This window comes from Chiloscyllium plagiosum, unplaced genomic scaffold, assembly GCF_037043375.1.
Source record: "Chiloscyllium plagiosum isolate Xiang-an unplaced genomic scaffold, Cpla_swu_hap1 HiC_scaffold_9, whole genome shotgun sequence".
Taxonomy (NCBI): Eukaryota; Metazoa; Chordata; class Chondrichthyes; order Orectolobiformes; family Hemiscylliidae; genus Chiloscyllium; species Chiloscyllium plagiosum.
In genome coordinates, this window is record NW_028270147.1 from 46852437 (window position 1) to 46878350 (window position 25914).

Consider the following 25914-nt stretch of genomic DNA (forward strand, 5'->3'; position numbering starts at 1 on the left):
CTGTATTCTCTGACAGCCCCTTATGCTTTCTGCTACTCCACCAATCTTTGTGTCATCTGCAAACTTGCTGATCATACCAACAGTGCCTTCTTCTAGATCATTTATGTATATTACAAACAACAGTGGTCCCAATACTGACCCCTGTGGAATACCACTGGTCACTTTTCTCCATTTTGAGAAACTCCCTTCAACTGCTACTCTCTGTCTCCTGTTGCTCAACCAGTTCTTTATCCACCTTTAACACCCTGCACACTCTGTGACTTCACTTTCTCCATTCGTCTACCATGGGGAACCTTATCAAACGCCTTACTAAAGTCCATTTATATGTCATCAACAGCCCTTCTTTCATCTATCAACTTGGTCACTTCCTCGAAGAACTAAGTAGAGTGTATCTATTTTTGCTTCTTGTAGGATGATCCTTTTGATCCAATAGTTACGAAAACTACGAACAACAACAGTATTCCAGACTCAAATCTGGATTTCTTTCAGACGGATCCTTTCACTGGAAGTAAGTTCAATTATTTTGGTTTTAATTTCAAATTTTGAAGCTCATTGTCTTCATATAATTTTTAAAAAGTCATATGTGTAACAATTAAGTTTCAGATTATGTCTCTCATGCTACTATTCCAGCTTTCATAAGTGTAGTCCAAATTTAATATTGTAATTAAACACGTAAGAACTAAATTTTTGGACTGCATGCGCTCCAAAATTAATTCAGTTTAAGACAGACAGCAACTCTGCTTTTTATTCATATGGTTAAACACAGTAATCATTCATTGTAAAGTGTTTTGAGATGTCCAAAAGTCACAAGACCTTATATAAATACAAGTTGGTGCTTTTTAGTATTGGTCTTGGATCAGTAGCTCTGCAGTGAACAATATATGTTGTTAGGTGTATGTTACTTTTTGCCACGAAAGAAGTAATAGATGTGTGTAGAGCTCTGATTCTCCAATTGTTATATTTTGGATTTCATCTGAGGCCGTTCACTTTATCTTAACTTGAAAAGACTCAACACCAACTTTGCAAATTATCCATTTTTATTGTACTGAGCTCGTTGGATGTTTAAACAATGAAACTTGCAGTACTACTGTGGCAGGTACAATTTCAACTTTGAAAAGTGCCTGGATCGGAAAGGTTTAGTGGGCTATGGGCCAAACACAGGCAAATGGGATTAGTTCAGTTTACAAAACTTGTTCGGCCTGGATGAGTTACGCTGGACTGCCTGTTTCTGTGCCGTGTGACTCTAAGATTCTACTTGGCTTTAATACTTTAGGAATTGGTTATGAATCTATGTTGCTCCTGATGTGTTGACACATGGCCTGAAAGTAAAACTGTAGTCTTTATATTGCCATATTATAGATTATTGTGCATACACAATAAAATACATGAGCTAATATCTTTGGAAAATGTTGGTAAAATCAAAAATCTATTGCAACACATTCATTTCACTTTAAATGATAATCATGTCATTTGATGCTTTGAGAGAAAAAAAACTGATGCCATGATTTGTTCAATTCAGATGGGGGGGAGCAGAGAAAGCTACCAGCATTGAACTCAATACACTGTTGAGAATCTGTGTACTTTAAGTCGTTATCTTCATTCCTGTAAAACTTTCTTGCAAAACTTGTAAATAATTTGAGAAAAACATGTGACATCCTGCATAAAAAGCTACATAATTGTGTGCCAGAAATCTTCAAGAAATTTTCTACTTTTTCCTGGAGGTCCACGACAGAGTTTTATTTTTCAGATATTCTGAAATATAACTAGCTCATATTCTAGATATTTTTGATCAACCTATTCAAATGTTGCGAGACATCTCTGGAGCAAGTGGAACTTCAATGCATCCAAGGGTTATGGATCATGTCACTGTGCCAAAAGACCCCTAAACTGTTGACATTTCTGCCCAGTTTTGAATCTGGGGCCTTTCGCTTCTTAGGCAAATGTAATAGCCAGTACACTACAAGAACTCAGTGCTGCTAGTGACCACTTTTGACTTACTGAGCATATGTTATATACTTGGGCATTGCCTGAGTGCAGAGGCTCAGGTACCAATCAGTCAAGTTATTTTGCTCCTCGAATGCAAGAATCCCATAGTCACAGAGGGTGGTGGTGGAGGGTTGTTTTCCAGACTCGAGGCCTATGACCAGAGGAGTGCCACAAGGATCGGTGCTGGGCCCTCTACTTTTTGTCATTTACATAAATGATTTGGATGCGAGCATAAGGGGTACAGTTAGTAAGTTTGCAGATACACCAAAATTGGAGGTGTGGACAGCGAAGAGGGTTACCTCAGATTACAACAGGATCTGGACCAGATGGGCCAATGAGCTGAGAAGTGGCAGATGGAGTTTAATTCAGATAAATGCGAGATGCTGCATTTTGGGAAAGCAAATCTTAGCAGGACTTCTATGCTTAATGGTAAGGTCCTAGGGAGTGTTGCTGAACAAAGAGACCTTGGAGTGCAGGTTTAAAGCTCCTTGAAAGTGGAATCGCAGGTAGATAGGATAGTGAAGAAGGCGTTTGGTATGCTTTCCTTTATTGGTCAGAGTATTGAGTACAGGAGTTGGGAGGTCATGTTGCGGCTGTACAGGGCGTTGGTGAGGCTACTGTTGGAATATTGCATGCAGTTCTGGTCTCCTTCCTATCGGAAAGATGTTGTGAAACTTGAAAGGGTTCAGAAAATATTTACAAGGATGTTACTAGGGTTGGAGGATCTGAGCAACAGGGAGAGGCTGAACAGGCTGGGGCAGTTTTCCCTGGAGTATCGGAGGCTGAGGAGTGACCTTAGAGAGGTTTACAAAATTATGAGGGGCATGAATAGGATAAATAGACAAAGTCTTTTCCCTGGGGTCGGGGAGTCCAGAAGTAGAGGACATAGGTTTCGGGTGAGAGGAGAAAAATTGATCTAAGCTGCAACTTTTTCACGCAGAGGGTGATGTGTGTATGAAATGAGCTGCCAGAGGATGTGGTGGAGGCTGGTACAATTGCAACATTTAATAGACATTTGGATTAGTATATGAATAGGAAGGGTTTGGAGGGATATGGGCCGGGTGCTGGCAGATGGGACTAGATTGGGTTGGGATATCTGGTCGGCATGGACGGGTTGGACCGAAGGGTCTGTTTCCATGCTGTACATCTCTATGACTTGATAATACAGGACCTGGCTCTTGCTAAAGGAAATATGCTAAAGAAGCCTTATGTCTGATGTTTATCTGGACAGACATGAACACTAAATTTCAGAGGGATTAACAGTTTATACTGATAAGAAACGAGATTTTTTGATACATCTTCATCTTAAGGGTTATTTGAGGTAGACTGGGCATTTTTCAGAACTGAAAGTAGCTGCCTTAGGCCCATTTGTGAGTTTGCATAATATATGACTCTCTGATTGGGATAGCCATTATCCTGGAAGTATAGATTGTGCCACGTAGTATCAAACTTGCACAGTGAGTGAAGTCTTGTTTACAATGTGTTGATGATACCAATCTTGAGGAGATAGAGCTTAGAAATCCCAATGTATGTATTGACTAGTTAAGGTAGGTTTCTGGTAGATTATAGTAGAGAACCTATTAGTGCGTTTCTCAGTTGGTGCATCAAGGATAGAGAATTGGTTATACTGCTTCAGCATTGGGTGGACTCCATGAAGGCATGTAGGAAAATTCTTACACGAAGACTCAATCATAGAATCATGATAGAACCCTTACAAATCTTGCAAATGCATTATCCACCTGTGAGAAATATGCTAGTGATAGGGGGATTGGTGTTATTCCATCAAAAGTGCATTTCCCGTAGAACGTAGCTTGTCAACAAATCAGCACCCTCTTTGTTCTGTAATATTAATTATTGTTTCTCTTGAAATTTGGTATTCCTATGCCTGCCTTGGTAAATGCAAAATAAAGGCTTTAACAGTTTGTCTCTTAACAGCAATACATTAGTGCAGTGCAATGCTTTGGAAGTCCTCCTGTGATCCTAATACAGTTTTGATGTGCACCAGCAAGATATTGAGAGCTTAGAAATTATAAACAAATAAAGATAGAACAGCCTAACAAAGGGTTCAAATACTGCTTATAGATGTAAAGGTAGGCCATTCCTGAAGAAGGGCCTGTGCCCGAAACGTCGAATCTCCTGTTCCCTGGATGCTGCCTGACCTGCTGTGCTGTTCCAGCAATAAAGTTTCAACTCCTATAATGCCCTACTTGCATTCCAGCAAAGCCTCACTTAATAGAAAGTTGTTTAATAGAAATAATGGGGCCTATGGGAAATGTTGGGTTTGGGGCAGACCAGCAACAAAGGTCACTCACGATTGCTCAAAAGGTTGCTGAACAAAGAGACCTTGGAGTGCCGGTTCATAGCTTCTTGAAAGTGGAGTCGCAGGTAGATAGGATAGTGAAGAAGGCGTTTGGTGTGCTTTCCTTTATTGGTCAGAGTATTGAGTACAGGAGTTGGGAGGTCATGCTGTGGCTGTACAGGACATTGGTTAGGCCACTGTTGGAATATTACATGCAGTTCTGGTCTCCTCCCTATCGGAAAGATGTTGTGAAACTTGAAAGGGTTCAGAAAAGATTTACAAGGATGTTGCTAGGGTTGGAGGATTTGAGCTATAGGGAGAGGCTGAACAGGCTGGAGCTGTTTTCTCTGGAGCGTCGGAGGCTGAGGGGTGACCTTATAGAGGTTTACAAAATTATGAGGGGCATGGATAGGATAAATAGACAAAGTCTTTTCCCTGGGATTGGGGAGTCCAGAACTAGAGGGCATTGGTTTAGGGTGAGAGGGAAAACATATAAGAGAGACCTACGGGGCAATTTTTTCACACAGAGGGTGGTACATGTATGGAAAGAGCTAACGGAGGAAGTGGTGGAGGCTGGTACAATTGCAACATTTAAGAGGCATTTGGATAGGTATATGAATAGGAAGGGTTTGGAGGGATATGGGCCGGGTGCTGGCAGGTGGGACTTGATTAGGTTGGGATATCTGGTCGGCATGGACGGGTTGGCCTGAAGGGTCTGTTTCCATGCTGTACATCTCTATGACTCTATGACAGGTATAATGCAGTCTGAATGAAGGTTGAAAGGGAGAGGGAACTGGCAGGCAGTGCAAGGATCCACTGTGGCCATTCCCCTCGACAATAAGTATACCGTTTTGGATACTGTTGGGGGGACACGACTTACCAGGGGAAAGCAGTGGGGCAAAGGGCTCTGGCACAGAGTCTGTTTTTTGCAAGGTTTGTCCCTGCTGACAGAGTCTGTCCCTGCTGCTCAGAAGGGAAGGGGGAAGAGGAGCAGAGAAGTAGTCATTGGGGACTCCATAGCTAGGGGGACAGATAGGAGGTTCTGTGGAGACGAGAGAGACTCACGATTGGTGTGTTGCCTCCCAGATGCCAGGGTTCATGATGTCTCTGATCGTGTTTTTGGGATGCTTAAGTGGGGGGGGGGGGGGGGTAGCAGCCCCAAGTCGTGGTCCACATGGGCACCAACGACATAGGTAGGAAGAGAGATGGAGATTTAAAGCAGAAATTCAGGGAGCTTGGATGGAAGCTTAGAACTAGAACAAACAGAGTTGTTGTCTCTGGTTTGTTGTCCGTGCCATGTGCTAGTGAGGCAAGGAATAGGGAGAGAGAGGAGTTGAACACGTGGCTGCAGGGATGGTGCAGGAGGGAGGGTTTTGGATTCTTGGATAATTGGGGCTTTTTCTAGGGTAGGTGGGACCTCTACAAGCAGGATGGTCTTCATCTGAACCAGAGGGGTACCAATATCCCGGGAGGGAAATTCGCTAAGGCTATTAGGGTGGGTTTAAACTAATCCAGCAGGGGAATGGGAACAAAATTGTAGTTTGAGTATAAAAAAGGTTGAGAGTAGGGAGGTCCGAAATCAAGTTTCAGGGATGCATGATGGCCCCGGCAAGCAAGAAGTTGGTTTGAAGTGTGTCTACTTCAATGCCAGGAGCATCCAGAATAAGGTGGGTGAACTTGCAGCATGGGTGGGTACCTGGGACTTCGATGTTGTGGCCATTTCGGAGACATGGATAGAGCAGGGACAGGAATGGTTGTTGCAGGTTCCAGGATTTAGATGTTTCAGTAAGAACAGAGAAGATGGTAAAAGAAGGGGGGGGTGTGGCATTGTTGGTCAAGGACAGTATTACAGTTGCAGAAAGGATGTTTGGGGACTCGTCAACTCAGGTAGTATGGGCTGAGGTTAGAAACCGGAAAGGGGAGGTCACCCTGTTGGGAGTTTTCTATAGTTCTCTGAATAGTTCCAGAGATGTAGAGGAAAGGATAGCAAAGATGATTCTCAATTGGAGTGAGAGAGACAGGGTAGTTGTCATGGGGGGACTACACCTTTCCAAATATTGACTGGGAACACGATAGTACGAGTACTGTAGATGGGTCAGTTTTTGTCCAGTGTTTGCAGGAGGGCTTCCTGACACAGTATGTAAACAGGCCAACAAGGGGCGAAGCCACATTAGATTTGGTACTGGGTAATAAGCCCGACCAGGTGTTAGACTTGGAAGTAGGTGAGCACTTTGGTGATAGCGATCATGATTCTGTTATGTTTACTTTAGTGATAGAAAGGGATAGGTGTATACCACTGGGCAAGAGTTACAGCTGGGGGAAAGGCAATTACGATGCGACTAGGCAAGATTTAGGAAGCATAGGATGGGGAAGGAAACTGCAGGGAATGGGCATATTAAGAATGTGGAGCTTATTCAAGGAAAAGCTCCTGTGTGTCCTAGATAAGTATGTACCTGTCAGGCAGGGAGGAAGTTATAGAGCACGGGAGCTGTGGTTTACGAAGGAAGTGGAATCGCTGGTCAAGAGGAAGAAAAAGGCTTATGTTAGGCTGAGGTGTGAAGGCTCAGTTAGGGTGTTTGAGGGTTACAAGGTAGCTAGGAAAGACCTAAAGAGAGAGCTCAGAAGAGCCAGGAGGAGACATGAGAAGTTGTTGGTGGATAGGATCAGGATAAGCCTTAAGGCTTTCTATAGGTGTTCAAGGAATAAACGAATGACGAGAGTAAGATTAGGGCCAATCAAGGATAATAGTGGGAAGCTTGTGTGGACTCAGGAGACAGGGGAAGCACTTAATGAATATTTTTCGACAGTATTCACTCAGAAAATGACAATGTTATTGAGGAGAATACTGAGATACAGGCTACTAGACTAGGTGGGATTAAGGGTCACAAGGAAGAGGTATTAGAAATCCTGCAGAGTGTGAAATTAGATAAGTCCCCTGGGCCGGATGGTATTTATCCAAAGATCCTCTGGGAAGCCAGGGAGGAGATTGCTGAGCCTTTGGCAGTGATCTTTAAATCATCATTGTCTACAGGAATATTGCCAGAAGACTGGAGGATAGCAAATGTGGTTCCCCTGTTCAAGAAGGGGAGTAGAGACAACCCAGGTAATTATAGACCAGTGAGCCTTACTTCAGTTGTTGGTAAAGTTTTGGAAAAAGTTCTCAGAGATAGGATTTATAATCATCTAGAAAAGAAAAATTTGATTAGGGATAGTCAGCACGATTTTGTGAAGGGTAGGTTGTGCCTCACAAACCTTATTGAGTTCTTTGAGAAGGTGACCAAACAGGTAGATGAGAGTAAACCGATTGATGTGGTGTATATGGATTTCAGCAAGGTGTTCGATAAGATTCCCCACAGTAGGCTATTGTACAAAATGCGGAAGAATGGGATTGTGGGAGATTTAGCAGTTTGGATCAGTAATTGGCTTGCTGAAAGAAGACAGAGGGTGGTGGTTGATGGGAAATGTTCATCCTGGAGTCCAGTTACCAGTCGTGTACCGCAAGGGTCAATGTTGGGTCCACTGCTGTTCGCCATTTTTATAAACGACCTGGATGAGGGCATAGAGGGGTGGGTTAGTAAATTTGCAGGCGACACTAAGGTCGGTGGAGTTGTGGATAGTGACGAGGAATGTTGTAGGTTACAGAGAGACATAGATAAGCTGTAGAGCTGGGCCGAGAGGTGGCAAATGGAGTTTAATGCGGACAAGTGTGAGGTGATTCACTTTGGTCAGAGTAAAAGTACTGGGCTAATGGTAAGATCCTTGGTAGTGTCGATGAGTAAAGAGATCTTGGTGTCCAGTACACAGATCTTTGAAAGTTGCCACCCAGGTTGACAGGGTTGTTAAGAAGGCATTCAGTGTTTTAATTTTTATTAATAGAGGGATCGAGTTCCGGAACCATGAGGTTATGCTGCAGCTGTACAAAACTCTGGTGCGGCTGCACTTGGAGTATTGTGTACAGCTCTGGTCACTGCATTATAAGAAGGATGTGGAAGCTTTGGAAAGGGTGCAGAGGAGATTTACCAGGATGTTGCTTGGTATGGAGGGAAGGTCTTAGGAGGAAAATCTGAGGGACTTGAGGCTGTTTTCGTTAGAGAGAAGAAGGTTGAGAGGTGACTTAATAGAGACATATAAGATAATCAGAGGGTTAGATAGGGTGGACAGGGAGAGCCTTTTTCCAAGTATAGTGACGGTGAGCACGAGGGGGCATAGCTTTAAATTGAGGGGTGATAGCTATAGAACAGGCATCAGAGGTAGTTTCTTTACTCAGAGAGTAGCAAGGGTATGGAATGCTTTGCCTGCAATGGTAGTAATTTCACCAACTTTAAGTACATTTAAGTTGCCGTTGGACAAGCATATGGACGTACATGGAATAGTGTAGATTAGATGGGGTTCAGATTGGTATGACAGGTCGGCGCAACATTGAGGGTCGAAGGGCTTGTACTGCGCTGTAATGCTCTATATGTTCTATGAAATCCTACTTATTAACAGAGCAAAAATAAATTTAACACAATATGTTTAAAAAGTGTAAGAAAGCTGCTGTTACAGAAAGCTGCTTTGTCTGCAGCTGCCAACAGCGCATGTGCAGAACGGCATGAAGATCAGAGCTCAGATTGCGCATGCGCAGAATGGCGCAAAGACTTTCGCACTAACCGCACACATGCACAGAACAGCAGATAGACTTTGCGCGTGTGCAGAACGGCATGAAGACCAGCACCTACATCATGCACGCATGGACATTGGCGCCTGTGTGTAGTGGTAAGAACACTGGCTTGTGCGCGGAACAGCGCAGACATTTCGGCTCGCACATTGGTGCATGCACAGAGCAAAGTGCTCAACCTGATCCCCACTCAAATCATGCTATTGCCAACGAAGGTAAGCGTTGTCGAAAATACTGTTCCCAACTCTTCTTCAATGGTATATCCAAATTGCACTGCTAAAACATGCATTATCCCAGAACTATCTATTATTTATTAATGTAATAAACAGAATTTTTTTCTGGATGAAGCATCCCTTTCACAGATGTGTGATATTTTATGTGAATTGCATGATTTCAGATTCACCTACAATTTAGAACTCCCCCGAAGTCAAATCAAAGGATATGTTTTAAATGCAAAATATAAAGTATTAATCATAATCCCAATTAATTAAAGGCATTAGGAGAATTTGGCATAATATACTGATGAGCGGAGCAAAGGCCTTTGAACAGTGGTAATGCTTGCACCATGTATAATTGAATGACCATGTATTGTAAAACCCCTATAACCATAGCATTTTCCAGACTAATCACCTTGGGTCCCTTTTACCACAGCTAGACAATCTTTTGGAGTTGAGGCTAAATGCATATGTCAAAATCAGTGAGAAACTCAAGAAAAGTATACAGTTTTGGATGCACAATAATTCAGTCTCCCATACGCATAATTGAAACAAAGACCTCTTTTCCTCCCTCCATTATTCGTAATCTTTGGCTAAGTGTGTCATGTAACAAAACTGACTTTTTAAATTCAACGTAATTTATGTTAATCCCTTACTGATGAATCTGTTAGTTTTGCAGTAATATGTTTTTTATTCAATTATTTTTGAAGGCGATCCCTTTAAAGATGATCCATTTGGAAAAGTTGATATTGCAGGTAAGAAACGTACTCCATGGTGTACTTAATCTGAAGTAGTTTCAGCAAGCTCTATTTGCATTAGAACATACCTAATTTCACCTCTGGACCTTTCACTTGGAGGCAATGATAGTACTTCGGAATGAGGAAACATCCATCATAAAGTGGAACTTTCAGCTGTAAAAACAGGCTTGGCGAATCAGGTGTACTGGGGGAGGGGTAATCCTACCACCGAGTGACATTACCAAGTCTTTTGTCCAACTTTGAGTTGTCAAACATTTAAATTTTTTCAGCACGAAATTGCTGCGGTATGCCAACAATAAAAATTCTGATTCTAAGTTGCTTTATTGTTTTTTGTTCCTCCGGCCCAATTAACAACAACTCGTGTTAATACTTTCTTTAGCGTAGCAAATCTTCATTCCAGTTTGTGGGGTGTAAGGTAAAATATCAGACAGGAGGATTTTGTATAATAACATTGTAAATGCTGTCAAATTTATCTCCGTTCCTTAATCCTACGTGCGAGAATGAAACTTGCTCCTCACCCTTTTTATAAACAAATTGTTGATGATAACAAGGTGAAAATTTCCTGCTCTGACATTATTTGTATTGTCCCATTTTACACTTAACATTGGAAGCTTGTTTCTGAAGTGTTGATGCTGCAGCGGGTCTGTTACCTTTTTATTCAGATGTATGTGAGTCAGTTTTCTTTCATTTATTATCCTTTTAGCACACTTCATCTGCTGCAGGGAGTTTGTGTTCTGGAACTGTGAATGCCTTGAGCAGTGAAGTAGTATTATAACACTTCTAGAGAGACATATGTTTTGATCTCAGCTGAAGAGCAAGAAAGTGGAGATGTGGCAATGATTGTGAAGGAGCAAAGATGGCCTTTTAAGTGATGTGCTCTTTCTTTCTTATTTGGGAGTTTAGGGGCAGTTTTCGTGTTACTGATGATTATGTCTGCAGGAAGTGTCTTTGGTTGTGAATCCTATCAGATCACGTGGATCAGTTGGAGTGGCAGTTAGAGGCGATAAGGAATTTACAGGAGCTGGAGGTGTGGCGGATGGCCGTTATAGGAAGGGAGAAAACCCGCAGATGGGTAGATGGGTTAACTCCAGGAAAGATAGGATGGGTAGGCAGGTAGTGCAGGAGTCTACTGTGACTATCCTCATCTCCATGAAGTATAATGTTTTGGAAAGTGTATCAGGTGATGGACTCAGGAGAATGTAGCACAAACAGCCAGGTTTCTGGTATCGAGACAGGCTCGATTGAGGGGTACGATGGGTTACAAGTAATGGATTGTGCTAGGGGACTCTCTAGTCAGAGGCACAGACAGACATTTCTGTGGCTGGCAGCAAAAAATTAGAATTCCTCCCAGGATCCAGGATATTTCAGAGAGGGTGCAAAATGTTCTCAAAGGGGAGAGGAACTAGCAGGAGGTTGTTATGCACATTGGAACTAATGACATAGGAAGGGATAAGGATGAGATTCTGAAGGGAAAATATAGAAAGTTAGGCAGGAATTGAAAAAGGAGGTCCTCAAAGGTAGTAATATCTAGATTACTCACTGTGCTATGAGTTATTGAGGGTAGGAATAGGAGGATGGAGCCGATGAATGTGTGGCTGAGAAGCTGGTGCAGGGGAGAAGGGTTCACATTATTGGATCATTGGAATCTCGTCTGGGAGAGAAGTGACCTGTACAAGAAGGATGGATTGCTCCTAACTTGGAAGGACACTATTCTATTGGCAGGAGATTTGCTAGAGCTGCTCAGGAGGATTTAAACTAGTATGGTGGGGTCGGGGTTAGACGTTGGGGAAGCTCAGGAAAATAGTGCGGAAAGAGATGACACTGGGATTGGAACAGTTGGGAAAAGGAGCAAGTCAAATAGGGGAGACAGGGACAAAGTAGAGAACAAGGTAGGACTGATAAATTAAACTGCATTTATTTCAATGCAAGATGCCTAACAAGGAAAGCAGACAAACTCAGGGTGTGGTTAGGAACATGGGATTGGGATTTCATAGCACTTACAAGACGTAGCTCAGGGATTGACAGGACTGGCAGCTTAATGTTCGAGGATACAGCTTCTACAGGAAGGATAGAAAGGGGGACGAGAGAGGAGAGGGAGTGGTGTTTTTGTTAAGGGATAGCATTACAGCTGTACTTGAGGAGGATATTCCCAGAAATACATCCAGGGAAGTTATTTGAGTGGAACTGAGAAATCTGAAAGAGATGATCGCCTTATTGGGCCTGTACTAAAGACCACCCAACAGTCAGCAGGAAATTGAGAAACAAATTTATAAGGAGATCTCAGTTACCTGAAAGAATAATAGAGTGGTTATTGGTGGGGGATTTTAACTTTCCAAACATAGACTGGGACTGCCATAGTGGTAAGAATTTAGATGGAGAGGAATCTGTTAAGTGTGTACAAGAATATTTTCTGGTTCAGTATATGGATGTACCTACTAGAGCAGGTTCAAACTTGACCTACTCTTGGGAAATAAGGCAGGGCAGGTGACTGAGATGTCAATGGGGGAGCACTTTGGGGCCAGTGACCATAATTCTATTAATTTTGAAATCGTGATGGAAAAGGATAGACCACATCTAAAAGTTGAAATTCTAAATTGGAGTAAGGCCAATTTTGACAGTATTGGGCAAGAGCTTTCAAAAGCTGACTGGGGGCAGATTTTAGCAGGTAAAGGGATGGCTTGAAAATGGGAAGCCTTCAAAAGCGAGACCATGAGAGTCCAGAGACAGTATATTCCTGTTAGGGTGAAAGCAAGGCTGGTAGTGTCGGGTACGCTGGATGACTAGAGAGATTGAGGTTTTGGTTGAGAAAAAGATGGAAGCATATGTCAGGTATAGATGAGAGAGATTGAGTGAATCCTGGGCATATAAAAGCAGTAGGCGTATACTGAAGAGGGAAATCAGGAGAGCAAAAAGACGACATGAGATCGCTTTGGCAAATAGGGTTAAGGAGAATAAATATACTAAGGACAAAATTATAACCAGGGAGAGAATAGGGCCCCTCAAAGATCAGCAAGGTAGCCTGTGTGTGGAACCACATGAGATGGGAGAGATACTTAACCAGTGTTTTGCATGAGAGTTTACTGTGGAGAAGGACGTGGAAGATGTAGAATGTGGGGTAATAGATGGTGACAGCATGAAAAATTACTGAGGAGGTGGTACTGGATGTCTTACAAGTGGATAAATCCCCAGGACCTGATCAGGTGTAGTCTAGAACTCTGTGGGAAGCTAGAGAAGTGATTGCTGGGCTCTTTGCTGAGATATTTGTATCATCGATAGTTACAGATGAGATGCCGGAAGACTGGAATTTCGCTAACGTGTTACCACTATTTGAGTTGGTAAGGACAAGCCAGGGAACTATTGACCAGTGAGCCTGATATCGGTAGTGGGCAAGTTGTTGGAGGGAATCCTGAGGGACAGGATGTACATGTAATTGGAAAGGCAAGGACTGATTAGGGATAGTCAACATGGCTTTTTGCATGGGAAATCATGTCTCTCAAACGTGACTGAGTTTTTTGAAAATGTAAGGAAGAGGAATGATGAGGGAAGAGTAGTGGACATGATCTATATGGACTTCAGTAAGGTGTTTGACAAGGTTTCTCATGGTAGACTGGTGAGCAAGGTTTTATCTGATGGAAAATAGGAGAACTAGCCATTTGGATACAGAACTGGCTTGAAGGTAGAAGGCAGACTATGGTGTTAGATTGCTTTTCAGACTGGAGGCCTGTGACCAGTGGTATGCCACAAGGATTGGTGCTGGTTCCATGCTTTTTGTCATTTATATAAATGATTTGGATGTGAACATAGGAGGTATAGTTGGTAAGTTTGCAAATGGCACCAAAACTTGAGGTGTAGTGGGCAGTGAAGATTACTCAGAGTACAATGGGATCTTGATCAGATGAGCCAATGGGCTGAGGAGTGGCAGGTGGAGCTTAATTTCGATAAATATGAGGTTGGCATTTTGGAAAAGCACATCAAAGCAGGGTTTATACACTTAATGATAAAACTTTAGTGTAATTTCCCCTGAGGATGATGACATCGTGTCCCATGAGTACCAATGAATAACGACTTAAACATGTACATTTGTGGCTGTTAGTGGGGGCCAATTCTGTGTGTGTGGTGTAAGGCAAAAGGAGGGAAGTAACAGCTAAGTCACATTATATGTGTCTAATGTCCTTGAGCAGATATACTGAAACAAAGTTGTAAACTGTCATTGGCTCATGATCCTGATCATGTTCCAAGGCTGATTTCAAAATTCTCACTTCTTAGCATGAGCATAAGCTTAGTTGTCATATTCCTTTTTAATATGGAATTCGGATAAAACCTACAATCTTCCTCAATTTTTATAACTTACTACAACATGAAATTTATATGTAAGATATTAACTGTTGTAGAATTATTTCGAAATGTATAAAGTTGACTTTTTACATTTGAAACAATTTACAGTTTGCTTTAATATTTCAATTGCAGTCTGACTTGGGTACTAATTACTCCTATTTCTGGTAGGCTTTCTCAGTTATGCTATTCAGTAGATAGTCTTGATTATGTGTGTCTTGTATTCAAAATCATTTATCTGTTAACATTTCTTGTTTGGGTTTTCTCTGAATCATTTGTACAATATTGTTGCAGATCCTTTTGGAGGAGACCCTTTTAAAGGCACTGATCCTTTTGCAGATGCTTCTAGTAACTTCTTTCAACAATCTTCAAATGATCCGTTTACATCTATTGAGTCTGATCCTTTTAGTACTACAGTAGCCAACAATAATGTGGGATCAGTAAGTACAGAAATCAGTTATGTACTTAATGGCACATACTGTTTTTCTAAAGATAAAGTATCTAAAAATGACTCTATGCAGATAGTGATGTATCGGAAAACGGTGAAAGGTTCACCGTTTTCATCTTGTGGCTTTTTCGAAAAAATTCCTAATCATAGCCAAGTCATTGTGGGGCCGAAGCTGCTCCGTGCCGAAGGAGTTAAGTTTTAGAAGAGATTACCCCCGTGTGTATCATGCCTGTTAGTGGTTAAGTACCATGGGAAGAGGACTAAGATCATTTCCAAATGATTGAGAAATTAATTACTTAATGCTAAGTAGTAGATTATTAATGACCATGTGGGTGTACTGCTGTGTCCTGGAAGGATTTCCACATAGCTGTATATGATGCTAAAACATAATGAATTATGCTGAACTGTTGTCCCAGAATGGATTCTTTGATACATAATAAAATTCAGTTATTAATGTGCTGAGTTAATAGAGTGTATCTTTGGTGTGAGACACAGTATTTTGATTGGTCTTAAAATTCCTGGTGCTAAAATTAGCTAAAGTTTCTGCACTTGATAATTATCCAATGAATAAGCTAGTAAAGGCAAATGTCTACGCATAACTTGAGAGGAATACACGTTTAACAGCTCATGTGGTCAAATAAGCTGCCGACAATTGATAAAGAATGATCATTTATGTAAGGTCATCAGAAAGATCATATATGACATACTTTCAGAATGTTTTTCAACAATTAATACAAGTTATCAGTGAATTCATTTCACTTTTGCCTCTGCATATTTTGCAGTTATTTTACTTGTTTTCTGATATTCTATTGTACATTTATTGCAACTGAAAGGGTGGGAACATAACTTATTGACAGTACCAAGGTATATCACTTTGAGTTCTGCACTTTGCCATGGAAGCAGATTTCTGGGAACTAGATTCTGATTATTGGTTTCTTCTCTAGATGCCCAAAATGAAAATAGCAACTTGTCTTGCAGTAAGTTTCAGGCATGAACCCACTTCTATCTATTTTGACCAATCAATCTCACCAAGTCACAAATGTAAGATTTGCAAAATCAAGTTGATGATTTTTAGGATTTCATTGTTGAGATTAATTCTTCAACTACAGTCAAAACGTTATTTCGGGTTTTTTTTATTTTTCTGGTCATAGTTTTGAACTTCAGATTAAAGTTGACAAAAGCAGCTTTGCTTTTATCGTGAGAACTTGAGATTGCATTCTGACTTTAATGAAATTCTGATCAATCAGAAAAGTCAGTGCAGAGCAAAACCAGATACCACAAGTCCAGTTGTATTCCAAAACAGTTAGAATAACCAGTTTTTTTCTAGAACATTGCACAGACACATGAACTGGCATTTTACTTCTGAATTCAAGTATGTGTCTGTTTCAAACCAACGTATTTACATATATTTGATTTTAGATTGAAACTCTGAAAGCCAATGATCCATTTGCTCCTGGTGGTGGAACAGTCTCATCCACGAGTGAAACAGGTGAGAAAGTTAAACCTAACAGTGCAGATACAAATATCGGTTCTAAGCTATTAATATGGTTATAAATTCACAAACACACTCGTGCACACACAATAACAGATCTCTGCGTTGTTCACAAGCAGCCTCTTTAATACCATTTTGATGCTGTCATCATGAGTTTATTCTTTCTGGTCCTTCAATATCTCTCCAATTTCATCCTGCCTATTTCTCTCTCTTTCCCTGATGAAGTATTGTCCAACATGTTACATACCATCTGCTTGTAACTAATTGGCAATCTTGAAATGTCTATTTTGTATTTTTTTAACAAGTGAAAAAAGTGTTTGATTCCATTGGGGAGGTGATCTCTGTATATGTATTCTCATTGTACTTTCACATGGATGTATTGGCAAAATTGTAAACCAAAGAAAGTATGCATTTGAAATAAAAATGAAATGCTGGAGAAACTCAAACACTCAGTTCTGATAAAGGGTCACTGGACTTAAAATGTTAATTTTGTTTCTCCCTCGACCGATGCTGCCAAGCCTGCTGAATTTCTCCACCATTTTATTTTGTTTCACGTCTCAGCATCCACACTTCTTTATTTTAGTTTAGAATACGCAGGGATTTTATTTTTTAAATCAATGTGTGGTTTGCTTCCTTAGTTGTTGCTAATTAGTTATCTGCAAAAATGATGTTCAATTCAAGAAATAAGACGACATCAACGTTTTATGACAAGAATACTAATCATTGTAGTGAGTCAGTCAATGAGACCAAAATTGCTCAAGCCCATCAGAAAGAATCCTCAAACAAGAACAGCTCAAAATGTTTCATGACCAGTGTGGTGAAGTTTAAAAAACAAGTTTACAGATGTATTCATAGAATAATCCAACACGCATCTAAACATACCATTTTGTCCTTGTTCATATTTTCCAACATCTTAATCTTTATTAAATGACTCCAGTCTTACAAAATGAATGGGTAGCTTGATCGAGTAAATGTGGTTCAATTATTTTAACTAGATTGGTTCGAAATGCCAGGGAGCAGGCTTACGAGTTAAACAAGCTGAGGGCTTTTGTGGTGTTGTGGTAATGTCCCTACTCCCCAACCAGAAGGTCTAGATTCAAGGCTCGCCTGCCTTAGAGGTGTGTCAACATGTCCACCTAAGTTGATTGATCTTTTTTTATTAGAGCTTTTGTGGCACAGTGCTCGGGTCAGAGAAGGCCAAGGTTCAAGTCCCACCTATTGAATCATAATATGTCTGAGCAAGGTCACTAAAAATATCTATGTATCTGCAGTCCCAGCAGATTGGAAAACAGCAAATGTGACACCACTGTTTAAAAAAGGGGCTAGGCAAAAGATGGGGAATTATAGGCCAGTTAGCTTAATTTCTATAGCCGGGGAAATGCTTGAATCTACTGTCAAGGAAGAAATAGCAAGACATCGAGGTAGAAATTGTCCCATTGGGCAGAAGCAGTATGGGTTCGTGAAAAGCAGGTCATGCTTAACTAATCTACTGGAATTCTATGAAGACATTGCAAGCACTGTTGACAACGGGGACCCAGTCGATGTGGTGTATCTAGATTTTCAAAAGGCATTTGGCAAAATGCCAAACAAAAGATGCATGGCATTATGGGTAATGTGTTTGCATGGATATAGGATTGGTTAACTAAAGGAAGCAAAGAGTGGGAATAAATGAATGTTTTTCTAGTTGATGAATAAATGAATATTTTTCTAGTTGATGATTGGTGACTAGTGGTGTGCCTCAGGATCAGCGTTGGGACTGCAATTATTCATAATTTACAAGATGATTCGGAGTTGGGGGCTATGTGTCGGGTGTCAAAGTTTGAAGGTAACACTAAGATGAGTGATAGGGCAAAGTATGCAGAGGAGTTTTCCCTGGAGCGTTGGAGGCTGAGGGGTGACTTTTATAGAGGTTTCGAAAATTGAGGGGCATGGATAGGGTAAATAAGCGAAGTCTTTTCCCTGGAGTCGGGGAGTCCAGAACTAGAGGGCATAGGTTTAGGGAAAGATATAAAAGAGACCTAAGGGGCAACTTTTTCACACAGAGGGTGGTACGTGTATGGAATGAGCTACCAGAGGAAGTGGTGGAGGCTGGTACAATTGCAACATTTAAGAGGCATTTGGATGGGAAAAAGAATATGAAGCGTTTGGAGGGATATGGGCTGGGTGTTGGCAGGTGGGACTCGATTGGGTTGGGATATCTGGTCGGCATGGACGGATTTGATCGAAGGATCTGCTTCCATGCTGTACATCTCTATGACTCTCTGACTGAAACTTGGCAGCAAGATATAGATAATGTGAGTGGGCAAAGGTCTGACCGATGGAGTATACTATTAATAAATGTGAAGTCATCTATTTTGATAGGAATAACAGTAAAAAGGACTTATTTGAATGGTAAAAAGTTGCAGCATGCTGCTGTGCAGAGGGATCTGGGTGTCCTTGTGCATGAATCATGGAAGTTAGGTCTTTAGGTGCAACAGGTAATTAAGAAGGCAAATGGAATTTTGTCCTTCACTGCTAAAGGGATTGAATTTAAAAGCAGAGAGGTTATGTTGCAATCATATAGGGTGCTGGTAGGCCACACCTGGAGTACTGTATACAGTTTTGGTCTCCTTAGTTGAGAAAGGATGTGCTGGCACGAGAGGAAGTTCACTCAGTTGATCCTGGAATTGAGGGTTGGCTTAAGAACAGAGACTGAGTGGACTGGAATTTATATTCAGTGGAATTTAGAAGAATGGGGGGGTGGTCTTAAAGAAACATTTTAAATTATGAAGGGAATAGGTGAGAGAGGTAGAGGGGATGTTTTCATTGGCAGAAGAAACTAGGACAAGAGGACATAGACTCAAAATTAGAGGGAGCAGATTTAGGACTGAATTGAGAAGGAACTTCTTCACCCAGAGGTTTGTGAATCTATGGAATACCCTGCCCGATGAAGTAGTTGAGGCTTCCTCAGTACATGTTTTTAAAGCTAAGATAGATACTTTTTTGAACAGTAAAGGAATTAAGGGTGATGGAGAGAGGGCAGGTAAATGGAGCTGAGGCCACAAAAAAATCAGCAGTGATCGTATTGAATGGCAGAGCGGGCTGGAAGGGCCAGATGGCCTACTCCTGCATCCAGTTCTTAGGTTCTAAGCAAAGACAGGATTGGGTCAGATAATAATACTTTTTTTGTGGCAAGATTGCCTACTTGTGTGCTAAGTGCTGATTCACTTAATTACTTCAATTGAAAGCTCGACTTGTTATTGGCTGGACCAAAGGTCAAAATCATTGTCATTGATGACCTGGTATGATTTTGGTTACCTAATGGGATTGGAAATAAATTTTCCAGATTGTTATCCCAAATATTTGACATGTTTTCTTTTTTTCCACAATAAATTGCGTAGCTCTGGTGAGTAGCAATTAACAATTGTACAATGCTCCGAAAGCTAGTGTGCTTCCAATTAAACCTGTTGGACTATAACCTGGTGTTGTGTGACTTTTAGCAATTGTACAAGACAGGCAAGATGAACCAGAGTATCTTTTCTTGTACACCATTTTATATGTTTCAGATCTTGGCAACACAGTGTGAAGTTTCATAATAAAGTGGCAGATCTTTAGATAAAAACATGTTTCCGATGTTGTATGTCATGTATTCCTGACTAAGTTGGGACATGTAAGACCATAAGATATAGGAGCAGAAGAAGGTCTTTTTTTGCCCAGCAGTCTGCTTTGCTGTTTAATCATAGTTGATGTGTTTCTCAACCCCATTCTCCTGCCTTCACCCTGTCACCCTTGATCCCCTTACTAACTGAGAACCCATCTATCTCTGTCTTGAATACACTCTATGACTTGGCCTTAACGGCCTTCTGCAGAAATGAGTTCCACAGAGCAGTCACCTTCTGGCTGAAATATTCTTTCTTGTCTCCATCCTAAAGGGTCATCCCTTCACTCTGAGGCTGAACCCTCCAGTTCTATTCTCTCCAACCAGTTGAAACATCTTCTCCACATCCACACTATCCAAGCCTCTCAATATTCTCTAAGTTTTCATCAGATCCTCCTCACCCTTCTAAACTACTTCGAGCACAGGTCCAGAGCCCTCAAGTGCCCTTCATATGACAAACTGTTCATCCCCTAACATCATGGGATGTTGTCTTATTTAGCAGCCTCCTGTGCAGCCCTTTATCCAAGGTCTTCTGAAAATCCAAATAGATAACATCCATTGGCTCTCTTTGTCTAACTTGCTCATTACCACCTGAAAAACTTTGAACAGATTTGTCAGATATGACCTCCTCCTCTTGAAGCTGTGCTCACTCAGTGCTCTTTTATCATGCACTTCCAAGAACTTTGCAATCTCATTCTTAATAATGGACTCTAAAATGTTAGCTCCAACCAAGATTTAGGCTAACCAGCCAGTAGTTTCCTTCCTTCTGCCTCCATCCCTTTTTAAACAGGAATGCCAAATTAGCCATTTTCCAGTCCTCTAGGATCCTCCCTGACTTCAGTGATTCCTGAAAGATCACCACCAATGCCTGTACAATCTCCAGTTATCTCCTTCAGAACTATAGGGTATAATCCAACTGGTCTCGGTGATTTGTGCCCCTTCAGACCTTTCAGCTTCCCCAGCACCTTGTCCTGAATGATGGCAACTAACTCACCTCTGCCCCTTGACTCCTGAAGTTCTGGTTTGCTGCTGGTGTCTTCCACTGTGAAAACTGATGCAAAGTACCTCTTCAGTTCCTCCACCATTTCTTTGTTCTCATTACCACTTCTCCAGCCTTATTTTCCTGCAGTCTAATATCCACTCTGCCTCTCTCTGAAACCTTTAATATGTCAAAAAAAATCTTGCAATTCTCTTTTATTTTACTAGCTGGTTAGTCTCCTATTTCATTTTCTCCTCCATTTTTGTTTTTTTGGTTATCCTCTGCCTTTGTTTTAAAGGCTTGCTAATCCTCTGGTTTCCCAATAATCTTCACCACATTGTATTTTTTTTTATTTTGCTTTAATGCTGTCCTTGACTTGCCTTGTCAGCCATAGCTGTTTTGTCCTCCCCTTAGTACATTTCTTCTTCCTTGGGATAGGTTTCTGCTCTGCCTCCTGAATTAATCCCAGAAACTTCTGCCTGTGCTGCTTCACTGTCTTCCCTGCTAGGCTATCTTTCCAGTCAATTCTGGCTAAGTCCTCCCTCATGTCTTTGCAGTCACCTTTTACTTAATTGTAATACTGTTACATCTCATTCCAGCTTCTCCCTTTCAGGACCATACCCCTCCCACTCCAAGTTCCTCTGCAGCCAAGATGAGAGATTCTGAGCTTTGACAGTACGCAGGCAATGTGACCTTTGGGACCACAACCACCATTCTCCACCCCCAAATCCCTGCTCTATCCTGCAGGGCGTAAGAATTTAAACCTGTTAAACAAGCTCAAGGGCTGAGGCTCCTTCAGCACTACCTCCTGGATCCATTTACCTGCCTTGTTCATAGTCACATCCCCCAGTCCCTGACCACTGACTGAATTTGAGGTAGTTAATTGAAGTGATGTGACTGTCTCCTGAAGCACAACGTTCAGGTTACTCTCTCCCCTGTGCTGATGTGTCGCAATGTTTGAAGCTCAGACTCCAGCACATTACCTCTGAGTTGGAGTTCCTCAAGCAACCACCACTTGCTACAGATATGGTCACAATGAACCACAATGGGGTCCTCCAGTTTCCACATTATGCAGGTACAATGCATTGCCTGGTCCTACGTCTCTTTTATTTAGAACATAAAACAGTACAGCACAGAACAGGCCCTTCAGCCCACAATGTTGTGCCAACCACTGATCCTCATGTATGCACCCTCAAATTTCTGTGACCATAAATGTCCCCAATGACCTTGCTTCCACAACTGCTGCTGGCAACGTATTCCATGCTCTCACAACTCTTTGTGTAAAGAACCCGCCTCTGACATCCCCTCTATACTTTCCTCCAACCAGCTTAAAACTATGACCCCTCGTGTTAGTAATTTCTGCCCTGGGAAATAGTCTCTGGCTATCGACTCTATCTATGCCTTTCATTATCTTGTATACCTCAATTAGGTCCCCTCTCCTCCTCCTTTTCTCCAATGAAAAAAGTCCGAGCTCAGTTGACTGAGGGTGTAAGATAAGCCCTCCAGTCCAGGCAGCATCCTGGTAAACCTCCTCTGAACCCTCTCCAAAGCATCCACATCTTTCCTATAATAGGGCGACCAGAACTGGAAGTAGTATTCCAAGTGCGGTCTAACCAAAGTTTTCTCGAGCTGCAACAAGATCTCACGACTCTCTTAAACTCAATCCCCCTGTTAATGAAAGCCAAAACACCATATGCTTTCTTAACAACCCTGTCCACGTGGGTGGCCATTTTAAGGGATCTATGTACCTGCACACCAAGATCCCTCTGTTCCTCCACACTGCCAAGAATCCTATCCTTAATCATGTACTTAGTTTTCAAATTCAACATTCCAAAATGCATCACCTCGCATTTATGCAGGTTGAACTCCATCTGCCACCTCTCAGCCCATTTCTGCATCCTGTCAATGTCCCACTGCAGCCTACAACAGCCCTCTATACTGTCAACGACACCTCCAATCGTTGTGTTGTCTGCAAACTTGCTGACCCATCCTTCAATCCCCTCATCCAAGTCATTAATAAAAATTACAAACAGTAGAGGCCCAAGGACAGAGCCCTGTGGAACACCACTCACCACAGACTTCCAGGCAGAATATTTTCCTTCTACTACCACTCTCTGTCTTCTGTTGGGCAGCCAATTCTGTATCCAGACAGTTAAGTTCCCCTGTATCCCATTCCTCCTGACCTTCTGAATGAGCCTACCATGGGGAACCTTATCAAATGCCTTGCCGAAGTCCATATACACTACATCACAGCTCAACCCTCATCAACTTTTCTAGTCACATCCTCAAAGAACTCGATCAGGTTTGTGAGGCATGACCTGCCCCTCACAAAGCCGTGTTGACTGCATTTAATAAAGCCATGCTTTTCCAGATGGTCATAAATCCTATCACACAGAATCCTTTCTAACACCTTGCAGACGACAGACGTGAGACTTACTGGTCTGTAATTGCCGGGAATTTCCCTATTTCCTTTCTTGAAGTGAGGAATTACATTTGCCTCTCTCCAGTCTTCAGGTATGACTCCAGTGGAGAGCGAGGGTGCAAAGATCTTCGCAAGTGGCGAAGCAATTGCATTTCTCGTTTCCCAAAGCAGCCGAGGACAAATCTGGTCCGGGTCTGGCGACTTGTCAATCTTAATGTTTGACAAAATTTTCAGCACATGAGCTTCCTCTATCTCTATCCATTCCAGCATGCACACCTGCTCTTCAAAGGTTTCATTTACTACAAAGTTGGTTTCTTTCGTAAAGACAGAAGCAAAAAACTCATTTAGGGCTTCCCCTACCTCCTCAGACTCCACACACAAATTCCTTATGCTATCCCTGATCGGCCCTACTCTTTCTTTGACCATTCTCTTATTCCTCACATAAGTGTAAAATGCATTTGTGTTCTCCCTAATCCGTTCTGCCAAGCCTTTCTCGTGCCCCCTCCTGCCTCTCCTCATACCATTTTTGAGCTCCTTCCTCGCCTGCCTGTAATCCTCTAGAGCTGAGCTTGACCCCAGCTTCCGCCACCTTATGTAAGCTACCTTTTTCCTTTTGACGAGAAGCTCCACCGCTCTTGTCATCCAAGGTTCCTTTATCTTACCATTTCTTGCCTGTCTCAGAGGGACATATTTATTCATTACTTGCAACAACTGTTCCTTAAACAGTCTCCACATGTCCATAGTGCCTTTACCATAGAACAATTGCTCCCAATCCATGCTTCCTAACTCATGTCTAATCGCATCATAGTTTCCTCTTCCCCAATTAAATATCCTCCCATTTTGCCTAATTCTCTCCTTCTCCATAGCTATGTAGAATGTGAGGCAGTTGTGGTCACTATCACCAAAATGCTCTCCCACCACAAGATCTGATACCTGCCCCGGCTCGTTTCCGAGCACCAAGTCGAGAATGGCCTCTCCCCTCATTGGCCCGTCAATGTACTGAGTTAGGAAACCATTACAACAACCCTACTACGTCCACACTTTTCCAAAATCTGCCGACCTCTGCTTTCTTCCATCTCCCTGCTGCTATTGGGGGGCCTGTAGTAAACTCCTAACGAGGTGACTGCTCCCTTGCTGTTCCTAATTTCCACCCATACTGACTCGGAAGGCAGATCTTCCTCGACAATGGAAGCTTCTGTATCTGTGATACCCTCTCTGATTAGTAGTGCTACACCCCCTCCTCTTCTTCCCCCCCCCCCCATTCTTTTTAAATGCTCTAAACCCTGGAACATCCAGCAACCATTCCTGCCCCTGAGGAACCCATGTCTCTGTTATGGCCACAACATCATAGTACCAGGTACTGATCCATGCTCTAAGTTCATCACTTTTATTCCTGATACTCCTTGCGTTAAAGCAAACACACTTTAACTGATCCCTTGGTTCCCTCCCACTAGCTGGTCTACCTCTTGCTATTGCATCATCTGCATCAACTCTCACCTCCAGTATACAGTTCAGGTTCCCACCCCCTGTCACACTAGTTTAAACCTTCTCGAACTACTCGAGCAAACCTTCCATCCAGGACATTGGTCCCCTTCCAGTTCAGATGCAACCCGTCCCACCTTCCCCAGAAGGCATCCCAATTATCTACAAACCTGAAGCCCTCCCTCCTACACCAGCTGCTCAGCCACGTGTTAAGCTGTGCCCACTCCCTGTTCCTCGCCTCGCTATCTCGTGGCTGTGGTCGTAAACTAGAGAACACTACTCTGTTTGTCCTGCTTTGCAGCTTCCATCCTCACTCCCTGAAATCACTTTTTATATCCTCGATCCTTTTCCTGGCTATATCATTAGTGCCAATATGTAACACGACTTCTGGCTGTTCGCCCTCCCCTTTTGGAACCTTAGACACCCGATCGGAGACGTCCCGGACCCTGGCACCAGGAAGGCAGCATACCTTCCGGGAATCCCGATCCTGACCACTAAATCTTCTGTTAATTCCCCTAACTATCGAGTCCCCTACCACGAGTACTTTTCTATTCTGCCCCCTTCCTTTCTTTGCCACAGTGTCAGGCTCAGTGCCAGAGAAATGACTGCTGTGGCTTTCCTCTGGTAGGTCATCCCCACCAGCAGTATCCAAAACGGTATACTTATTGCTGAGGGGAATGTCCACAGAGGATCTCTGCACTGTCTGTCTGTCCCCTTTCCTCCCTCTAACTGTAACCCATCTATCCTTGTCCTGAGCCTTAGGAGTGACCAACTCCCAGTAACTCCTCTCAATTACCTCCTCAGCCTCCCGAATGATCCGTAGTTCATCCAGCTCCAGCTCCAGTTCCCTAACACGGTTTTCAAAGAGCTGAAGTTGGGTGCACTCCCCGCAGATGTAGCCAGCGGAGATGTATGCCATGTCTCCCACCTGCCACATTCTGCAGGAGGAGCAAGCAACTGCCCTAGCATCCATACCCAATTTATTTGAACACCCACTCAGTACTAAAGTAGAAAGCTTAGTTCAAGTTGCTATAAAATTAATAACAAACTTATATTCAACAGAGGAAGTTTAGAATGAATCTTACCTTATTAACTAGGTTAGAGGAGGACGGGTGGGAAACACTACAGTTGTAGAGTCTCAGTTCTTTCTTCAATTTTTAAAGCAAATTTCGACTGGTCTTGTAATAATAATTTGTAATCTGTAGCC

The 25914-nt window shown here is 42.2% G+C and overlaps 1 protein-coding gene across 4 annotated transcripts in view; it reads left to right on the top strand.

Annotated features, from left to right (window-relative positions):
* The window catches only part of eps15 (epidermal growth factor receptor pathway substrate 15), a 183774-nt gene that overhangs the window by 140780 nt on the left and 17080 nt on the right, over positions 1-25914 (top strand). For all 4 annotated transcript variants that reach the window (XM_087990607.1, XM_087990609.1, XM_087990610.1 and 1 more), the window contains exons 18-21: positions 412-508; positions 9868-9912; positions 14542-14687; positions 16115-16184. In XM_087990607.1, coding sequence (XP_087846733.1) covers positions 412-508; positions 9868-9912; positions 14542-14687; positions 16115-16184 — 358 coding nt within the window. The remainder of the gene's footprint in view (positions 1-411; positions 509-9867; positions 9913-14541; positions 14688-16114; positions 16185-25914) is intronic.